This window comes from Humulus lupulus, chromosome 4, assembly GCF_963169125.1.
Source record: "Humulus lupulus chromosome 4, drHumLupu1.1, whole genome shotgun sequence".
Lineage (NCBI taxonomy): Eukaryota > Viridiplantae > Streptophyta > Magnoliopsida > Rosales > Cannabaceae > Humulus > Humulus lupulus.
The window spans coordinates 20,346,599-20,356,834 of NC_084796.1; the positions used below are offsets into that span (position 1 = coordinate 20,346,599).

General features: G+C 32.0%; 2 protein-coding genes across 2 annotated transcripts; one reads left to right on the top strand and one right to left on the bottom strand.

Annotated features, from left to right (window-relative positions):
* The first annotated feature begins 3,537 nt into the window (after positions 1–3,537).
* Positions 3,538–6,031, top strand: LOC133830143 (adenine/guanine permease AZG2). The gene has a single exon (XM_062260065.1). The coding sequence runs from the start codon at positions 3,580–3,582 to the stop codon at positions 5,212–5,214; it is 1,635 nt and encodes a 544-aa protein (XP_062116049.1). The 5' UTR covers positions 3,538–3,579; the 3' UTR covers positions 5,215–6,031.
* A 135-nt stretch (positions 6,032–6,166) lies between these two features.
* Positions 6,167–9,860, bottom strand: LOC133830142 (uncharacterized). Its single transcript, XM_062260064.1, has 7 exons — positions 9,673–9,860; positions 8,992–9,140; positions 7,574–8,492; positions 7,393–7,488; positions 7,201–7,272; positions 6,875–7,044; positions 6,167–6,662 (listed from the first exon to the last, which is right to left on the bottom strand). The coding sequence occupies exons 2-7, from the start codon at positions 9,127–9,129 to the stop codon at positions 6,411–6,413; spliced, it is 1,647 nt and encodes a 548-aa protein (XP_062116048.1). The 5' UTR covers positions 9,130–9,140; positions 9,673–9,860; the 3' UTR covers positions 6,167–6,410.
* Between the last annotated feature and the right edge of the window lie 376 nt (positions 9,861–10,236).

Genomic DNA, 10,236 nt, shown 5'->3' on the forward strand with positions numbered 1-10,236 from the left:
TTTAACTTTGTTGATTTTCATATATTAATACTACTTTCATTTTAAATTCTATAACTCTAATGAAAATTTGGGCCACTAGGACATTTAATAGTAATTATACATAATAGTGTAATATATATAGCATCATTTTGGCTTTGATACTAATCTATTTATGAAAACAATATTGATTTTCATGTACATGATATGACTGGTTGATCGTTGGCTTTAACAGGTGGTAATTTACTAGAAAACAAACAAGAGAAAGAATATATATTTAGTTCATGCAAGTTGCTTTTCTAGTGTTTTTTTTAAAGGTAAAATTATTTAGTTAATTAACTACTTAATGGAATGTTATTTGCTATTTTTGTTCATCTATATTGGTTTTGGATTTCTTGAGTGTGTTAGGTAGAAAGGCCAAAGGAAACTAAAGGAGAGAGTTCGAGTTTAATTATTGGATAGATTTTAGGTTAAAGTGATTGTTCGGTAGGAATTAATTTTTGACTTTAAATCTAAAATCCTCAACTTTAAAAGGTTTTTAATCCTTTAAACATTTGACATATATATATATATATATATAAACATATTTACTCGAATGGTAGAATGTCATTTTAACATTATTAGAATATTCTCATTTTTTTCCATTTTTGTGAGAGAGAAAATGATTTTTGAATTTCTACCCTTCCTCATAACTAATTAAGAGCTTTATACATCTATTTCCTTTCTATATTAACCAAAAAAAAAAAAACTCAATGGCCTAACTATTTTTCTTAGTTAGGATGAAGTTAGCATTTAATAAATTAAATGAATAATGATATGTGCATTAAAATTATACATCAAAATATTATACATGTGATATTGTTTTTTAAAACAATGAGTCTCATTTAAAATAAATGTAATTGGTTAAAACAAATTTTTATATCTATTGGTATAATATTTTGGTGCAAAATTTTAAAGCATATATCATTACTCAAATTAAATTTATTTACTAATTAACACAAGATACTTACTATAAAGGGACAGTGTATATAATATATATAATATTATATTAATTGGTTTAATAATAGCATGCGTTAAACACAGCTTTTTTCATTGACAATATAAACACATCTTTTAATGTACTACTTTAGCAAATTTACAAATTATAGTAATTTAATTTTCTTCTGTGTAAATCCACAGTTCCCAGGCACCTTTTTATATATATTATTATATATTGTTTTTCTTTATATCTGGCTGTTATTATATATTAACATTTTTTATATTTATGGTCCCAGAAAAAAATAAAAGAAATATAAAATCATTTTGATAATTGTGGGTTAGGAAGGAAGAACACTATTAGGGTCCCATATAAGCCTCATAAGATTCCTTCAAGCTTTAAATTGTAGTTTATATAAATATTTTCAGATCATTCAAAGATCCTAATTTTGGAATATTTCAAGGGGCTACTAGTGAAGAAAATCAAAGTAGGATCTTAATAAAAATCAGAAAACCACATTTAATTTCTTATGGGGGCCAGTGTTAGTATTATCAATATCAAATTTAGTGCCATATATTGGCTAGATTTCATGATCTTTAGTGGTGTCATATATTGGGTGGTAAGTTGTGATTTAGTGCCAAACCCAAAATAAGATTTAAAAAAGCTTTAGATTTGAGCAATAATGGAATACCAAACCCCATCGAACAAAGTTTTAGAGAATAACATAAATTGTTTTTTGGTGGACATGCACGAATGTCACATAAAAATACTTCAAGTAATATTTATGTATTTATTTCCTAGTAAATATTTAACCTTTTTTTTTTGTCGATATGCATTATATATACATATTAATTAAAAAGAAAGTCATATTAGCAAATATATAACTCATTTTTCAAATGCAATTAGAATAACAATATACATTAATTATATATAGCATAAAGAAATTGGATATACAATTCAGCCAGTATATACATGTATATGTATATTATTAGATACAAACAATGTGATTTTGTTTAGTTTTATTTATAGAATTTATAAATTATTTTTATTAAAGTTGTATGATTGTCATATAAATTTTAAATAAATAAACAATATAATATATAAAACAATAACATAAGCATATTAAAAGAAAAATGAAACTAAAAGAAAAATAAATAAATAATATTGTGTATGATGGTTAATTTTTAATAAAAATTAAGATTATGTATTATATATACATGATATAATATACACAACATATTTATTTATAATATTTAAATTTATAGTAATATAAGTATTAAATATATAGTATTGTATTAAATATTATTATAATAATAATATTTTATAACATTTAAATTTACATTAATATAATTATTAAATATTTTGATATATAAACATAGTAGCTACTAACAAGGCATTATAATAAATTTAAATAATGATCCAATCAACTTTAAAATATGAAAAAGAAAATTAAAATATGCAGATCCACTTCTTTGTTATTTGTTTGTAATGGATTTTAAATATAGCGTAATTATGTATTTCAAGCTCTGTTAGAGTTTTCTTAATAGTTCGACTTTTGCTCCCCAATAGTAAATTTTTTCATGATATATTGGTGCATCATCTTTATCTTTAGGTCAATATTAAATTTGGAAGTTACCATGGATTTCGATTTGAATTTCAATTGAAGTTGTACTAATGTTTTTTTTTTTTTTTTTTTTGTGGAAAGCTAATTTTGTTTTTGTAAATTATATTGAATCGGATTTTTCTTTGGTATTTATCCATTTCTATCATTATCTATACATTTTAATTTTTAATGATTGGGGTATGCAGAGAATTTAGGCCTCCACGATCCTATTTGAGTATGTTAAAAAAGTTAGATTCTAGTTTAAAATCTTGACAGATATTATACGCTTTTTTGTACACTTTTTTTGTAACGCTAGTCTGTGAATAGAAATTATTTCAACTAAAAACTCTTCAAATTAATTAATTATATTTACTTCAATACATCAAGTGCTGTATTATTATTTTGTAATTTTTCTATAAAACTACTAGATGTTTTCATAAAGTTTAAACTTTTATGGTAGTAATCACTGTCCAAATTTCCCTTAAAAAAAAAAAGACCACTACCCAAAATCTACCATTAAAGTATATGCTATATTATCATTTCATATTTAGGAGTAGAGATATCCTATGTATTATCATTTCATATAGAGGAATAGGAGTACAGGAAATTGAGTCAATTTAAACGGTCAAATCCCCATGTTGAAATTTCTTTTCTTCTCTCTATTTTATCCTATATAGTAGATAGATTCCCATTCCCATTAAAATATTCATTAAGCCAGCCAGGTAATGAGATGCCTTTTCAATCCAATACTACAAATGTGATATGTTCGTTCCATAATCATATATCTACATGCATACACACATACACATACACATACACATACACCTGTATCTATCTATATATCTCCCTCCAGCTATATATATATATATCATCTCTCTTTTCATGTAACGCCCAAGTATATAGTATCCTAACTTTCAGTTTATCTTACCTCTTGCATGATGCCCATTCGTCCATAGTTTCTCAAAGAAGATTCTTTTTCTCTTTTATAACAAAGAGAGAAAACTACAAAGAGAGAGAGAAAGAGATGGGAGGTGAGTTCTGTACAAAGTTGGGAACTGGGTTTTGGAAAAGAGTTGGGAAGTCATGGACGAAGATGGAGAACTCCTTAAACGACACCGTTTCGAAGAGCTTTATAGGGAGATACTTCAAGTTAGAAGCCAGAAAGAGCTGTTTCACCAAAGAACTTCGAGCTGGGCTAGCCACTTTTCTCACCATGGCTTATATTATCACGGTCAACGCCACCATCATCGCCGACTCCGGAGGGACTTGCTCGGTCGCTGATTGTTCCGCTCCGGCGAACCAGACAGCCACGTCAGATTGCATGGTCACACCCAACGCTGGTTACCAAGCTTGTCTTTCAACAACCAAGAGTGACCTCATTGTGGCCACTGTTCTATCAGCCATGGCGGGGTCCATTGCTATGGGAGTCTTGGCCAACCTTCCTTTGGGTTTGGCCCCTGGAATGGGCCCAAATGCTTATCTTGCTTATAACTTGGTGGGGTTTCATGGAACCGGGCCAATGTCTTACCAAACCGCTCTAGCTGTGGTCTTGGTCGAGGGGTGTGTGTTCCTTGCACTATCTGCTTTTGGGATCCGGGCAAAGCTGGCCAGACTCATTCCCCATCCAGTTCGGCTTGCTTGTGCTGCGGGAATTGGGCTGTTCATTGCATTTGTGGGCCTGCAGGCCCACCAGGGAATCGGCCTTGTTGGGCCCGATTCATCTACTTTGGTCACCATCACTGCTTGTTCCAGAACAAACCCAGAAACCGGTGAGTGCCTGGGGGGGACAATGAGAAGCCCAACATTCTGGCTGGGATCAGTTGGTTTTTTAGTAACCAGTTATGGCTTAATGAAGGGCATTAAAGGTAGTATGATTTATGGCATTCTCTTTGTGACATTGGTATCATGGTTTAGAAACACGTCTGTTACATATTTTCCTAGTACTCCACTTGGTGACAAAGATTTTGAGTATTTCAAGAAAGTTGTAGATTTTCATGGAATCCAAAAAACAGCTGGGGCCATTAGCTTTACAAACTTTAACACAAGTGAGGTTTGGGTGGCATTAATGACCTTGTTGTATGTAGATGTTATGGCCACAACAGGCACATTGTACACTATGGCTGAAATTGGAGGCTTTGTCAATGAGAAAGGCAGCTTTGAAGGTGAGTACTTGGCCTACATTGTTGATGCCGGATCAACTATTGTTGGCTCAACACTGGGAGTTACAACAGTTGCCACATACATAGAATCGGCGGCTGGATTGAGAGAAGGCGGCCGGACAGGGTTAACGGCTGTGGTCATCGGTTTCTGCTTCTTCATTTCACTGTTTTTCACTCCTCTTCTTTCTAGTGTGCCTCCATGGGCCATAGGGCCTTCCCTAGTAATGGTTGGAGTGATGATGATGAAAGTGGTGAAGGACATAGATTGGAGCAACATGAAAGTGGCAATTCCTGCTTTTATGACAATTCTTCTGATGCCACTTACCTATTCCATATCAAATGGGATCATTGCTGGGATTGGGCTTCATATTGCTCTTAACCTGTATGACTATTTTGTTGGGTTGCTTAAGTGGTTGATGAAGACGAGAAAAGTGTTTGTGAAAGAGCATAATCAGGTGTCTGCTACAGCTGTTGCAGAGCCTACAGTTGAAATCATCTGAATGTTTTCTTTTCATTTTAAAGTCTGTAGTTTTAGTGTTTGGAGATGAGTATAGGACTTTCAAGGAGTGGTGGGAAATCTAGGAAAACTCTTTTATAGATTTGTAGACATTATTTGATCTATTAGCAATGGATGCACAAGGTTTGAGTAGATAGATTTGAAGAACTTTTTATGTTAACAAAGGGAATCTTTCAATGCTAACTTGTATAAACATTGGTAGTGGATCAATGTGTAGTTGCTTCATCTATACGGTTTTGTACTCTTGTCTGAGATAAGCATAATGTGAGAATATAACTGTTGTACTTTTTTTTCTTTAGGACAAATCAAATCCAAGTAGATGCAAGGTTAGTTTTGTCACAACTTTTGGATTTAACGACAAGGCTTATATGTGATAAATAAAACTTGATAAAATTCAAGATCATAGTAATGTAAAATTTCGATGTCATTTATACATTCCAAAACAAAATCTATTCACAAAAGGCTGGTCATAATTTTTTTAACTACATAATCTCATTTGATTTAACATTCTGAAACCAAAGCTATTCACATAAAAGGCTGGCCATAAGCTTTGCACCACATTTTATAAAGTTTGATGAGATGGGATTATGTGGTAAGAAAGTTACGACAAGCATTTTCTGTAAATAACATGTATTTTGGAATGTAAATGACAAAATTTAGATGATTATGAATCTTGCTTGCATTTTAAGGAATTCCATTAAGTTTTATGACAATGTCTATATGCTTCTTATGAACCCTCTTTTTTGTTTTTACAGTCACAATACTTGATGAAATTTCTTAAAACACATGATTCATGTCATCTAAAATTTCATTGTTATTTACACAAAGACTGGCCATAATTTTCTTATCACATGATCCCACTTCATTTAATTTTCCAAAATCAAGGCTAGTCACATGAAAAGCTGGTACTTTTTATGACAATGACATTTTCCATGATTACGAATCTTGTATTACAAGAAATTTCATTAAGTTTCATTTATCTCATGTACGCACTTTGTCATTAAATCCAAAGGTTGCAACAAAACTAACCTTACATCTATTTGGACTATTCACATAAAAGGTTGGCCATAAGCTTTGTACCACAAAATCCCAGATCAGATACAAGCTTTACTTCCTACATGAAGTACTAATGCTATCCAAAAGGAGTTAGCATTTTCCATATCTTTTCCTAGTTTGTTCCTACTGTCTAACTCCACTTACAGAATATATGCCTTCAGACTCATTTTCAATCTTGAAAAGACATTGATCTCCAGACTGAATGCCATTTGCCTTGCAAAAGGCTTCCCAACCATTTGTTATAAATTGCACATTAAGATTCTCATGGTACACCACCGGCCACAATTTCTGAGAAGAATCGCGTAAGAACACCAATTTTCTTTCCGAGCCATACCTACCCTTCACATAGGGAAATGGCAAAAACTCGGGCAACTCCTGCAAAAGTATGAGAAAAGATGTTAAAAAGTTAAACAAATGAAATAAAAGAAAACATTGGAAAATATTCTGAAAATAGTGCACCCTTTCACATATGGAAAATATTTTAACCAATAGTACCACAAACATAGTAAAATCAACTGAGTTTTGGTTGAATACTATATCAATAGTCACAATGATAAAAGCTCTTAAAAGGAAAACAATTGACATACAATAAAAGATTTACTGCTTGTGGCCAGAAAAGGGGAGAAATTGGGTAAAACTGTTGAACCTCCAACAACATCGACATTTACGGTTTTCAACACTGAATCTCTATCATCTTTTTTAACACCAAAATTAACACTTTGAGAATGTACCGCATTTGTCACCTGAGATGATGTTCCTGCATTTTGTTGGATCAAAGTTATTTTGGATAATTCACGTTTGTCTACATGCATGCAAACACAAAGCTTTGAAAATAGAGATTAAACAAAAAATATGTACTCTATAGGTTTCTACGAGAGAAAATGTAACAGAGATTGAAGAATTAAGAATTTACTAGCAAGTTTTTGAAAGGGTTGGTCTGATTCAATCTCCATGAATTCTTCTTTAACAATCTTCGTCATTTTACCTGTTCAAAAAAGTACTAAAATCTAGTAATATACCAAACAATTTAAACAAAAGAAAGGAGAACAATTAGAGAACCACAAATAAGATAGACAGTTTTGAGTTCCAAAGTGAGTGAATATACTAGAAGTAACTGAAGTTCCCTGAATGTGATATCTGGCAGTTTGAGGATGCTCATTGATTGCATTATGTTTTTTGGATTGTGAAACCTGATTGTTTCCTGATAATTGTAAAATTAAATTAAATATTTTTAAAAATAAATATAATATGAACATACTCAAGAACTTGGTAGGGTTTTGCTCAACCTGCAGCTGTAGCAACCTGACATTCTTCTATTCCTCTATTTGACATATTAAGAGTATTCCTTCCATTTCCTACAGGATTAACTACAGGCATTGGCAAGGGATTTCCAGAGGTCTTAATATTAGTATAATCTCTGAAGGAAAAAGATCCCTTTTTTTCACAATTGAAGGAATGTAAAGGCCCCGCTCCGCTTGATACCTCTTTCACCACTTGGTCTTTACTAGTCAAGCAAGCACCCTTTTGGGATCTCATGGAAGAATCAAATGGCTTAGGAAATCTTTCAGCAGCTGTTAAAGACTCTTTGTTGTTTCTTTTGCTGCCAACATTGTTCAACGTTTCAAGAACAGATAAATCCAAGTTACACCTTATATCATCTTCTTGTTTTTCTCTATTCATTATACAATATGTTTCTTCAGCATATTCCGCGTTGTGTGCTGCTCCAGAAATTTCATTTTTATAATTCCAAATAGACTTGTTTTGTGTGACAATTGGTTCTTTCACTACATCAATCACATCATTTGGGCATCTACCATTTCTTGCAGCCACACCAAAATTAACAGAGGTGTCAATGGAATTTCCATCAGCAGTGCCACGTGGACCACTTCTCCCACTAGAAGTTGTTGTGGAATCTCTTTTCCTTTTAATAAGGTTGCTTCTTCTCTCAGGAAACTTTAGTTTCTCGCATGATGTTGAATCATAAATCTTAACAACAAGATGAGTCTCGGTTATGTGAAGAAACAAAACAAAATCACCCATTTTCAGATCATGATCCAATGCAAATTTACTCCATCCTTGTTGAAAAGCAAGGGAGCCTTCAACTCTGGAAACTCTCACGTCCCATTGCTCCCCACATGAATCTTCAAGAATAGCTATTTTACCAGCCATTAATGATAACTCGTTAACAAACTTTGGAGGCAAAAACTGCAATATAATGAAATAGTTATTTACTTATAGACCACAGTATGCATTAATTATGTGGAAAATGAAGTTCTGATAACATATTATATCTATGTGAATACACATAATTGTTAGGAGCATAATGGAAAAAGTAATGAAGCTAGTCCAGGATATTTCTCCAAAGTCTGAAACACCACTTTTATACACATCAATCTTGCATTAACTACATATATTAATATACATGGCAACTAAGCAAGCCAGACTACAAAAGGCTTGGCATAATTGCACCCAAATTAGAACATAGTTACCTTAGTTAACTAACAACTTTTAATGCAATCACATGAAAATAGTCTTTTGATACCAAAGGTAGTAAAATAATAAAATGATGGATTTATATTATCAGGTAATACTGGGTGTTCCTATCATCGATTAAAAGCCAAGACCCTACAATTTTAACATGGACAAGCATTTAGTACGGCAAAAAGACATAGAGGGAAACCCCCATGTTCAAGTTTTTGCATACCAGAAATGTAGAGAACTCTTCACCGAACATTACTTTAAAAAAAGAAGCAGCACTAGAAGCAGGTACTGAGTTATTCCCTTTATGAAGCAACCAACACGTGCGAGTGCACTCTGTGCAAGCTTTAACCTTGCTATGCATCTCTTTTCACTCTGTTAAAAACATACCAATGGGCTTCACAATATCAGAAACATAATAATAATAATGTATAAATAAATTAAATCTTTTAAAGCAATTATCTTAAAGGGAATAAAAACCCATTCGAAAATATATAAATAAAATTTGAAAAACAAGGTTACTCAATAAGGGGGAAAAAAAAAGAGGGTTCATAAAAAACACATAGCCATTGGCTAACACTACCGCTCATCCGAACCCACATATCTTTTTCCCCAAAATCAAGCACAGTTTAGAACTTTTCTGGTTGAAAATCCAAAAGCAAGTGGTAAACAAACAAAAAAGAGTCCAAACTTTTTCTGGGTCTCACCATTACGGGTAAAAGAGCCCACTTCAGCCAGATAAAAACTACTTAATCACATCGTTAATTCGCATGCAATCCCATGATAAAAAAAAAAAATTCATACACATTGACATACATACACAACGGCATGATTCTGAGTGTAAGGAAGATGACAAGTACAACATACCCAGAAACAAAGAACACTAGATATAAATACAAGTACTTACAATGGAGGGCGAGAAAATTCTGAAATATATTTTAAAAGATTTTTGGTGTTTGACGTTCTTGAGGACTGTTTGTGGGTTTCTCTCCTTCTCGAACACCGTAACAGTAGCTTGTGCTTGCTTTGTTCCCGCTCTGAGACTGATGTGACCTTATCAGAGGAGTCATTTTCTACTTTCTTCTTTTATGAGAGAAAATCAATTTCAGCTTTTTATCCGGGATTTTTTACTCTCATTTAGCTGATGGGCAAAATGCCCATATTGCCCTCGATCAAAATTTTATATTGGGGTGTCGGTTTAGTTACCTAGTAAGCTGTAGATTTTAGTTATAGCAAATATCTACAAATTTTTAACAATTTAATTTACTATGTCCAAAAATAAAGTTCAAAGTTAGTTATGATTAATTTACGTGTTTTTTTTATATGAGTATAACTATTTTGAATTCTTATTTTGGATATTATAAAATATTCATAATTTTTTTTAAAATTATAAAATGTCTCCTATAATTATAATATACATTATTATTTAAAAAAATTTAGTTATAATTTTTTTTATGTTGGAAATAAAGAC

Excerpts from the sequence above, each read along its gene's own strand:
- LOC133830142 (XM_062260064.1), bottom strand. The coding sequence starts at position 9,129 with ATGCATAGCAAGGTTAAAGCTTGCACAGAGTGCACTCGCACGTGTTGG. Across the intron at positions 7,489-7,573 it reads TCAGGTTGCTACAGCTGCAG|GAAACAATCAGGTTTCACAA; the intron begins GTTGAGCAAAAC and ends TACAATTATCAG. Across the intron at positions 6,663-6,874 it reads CAAGCAGTAAATCTTTTATT|GAGTTGCCCGAGTTTTTGCC; the intron begins GTATGTCAATTG and ends ATACTTTTGCAG.
- LOC133830143 (XM_062260065.1), top strand. The coding sequence starts at position 3,580 with ATGGGAGGTGAGTTCTGTACAAAGTTGGGAACTGGGTTTTGGAAAAGA.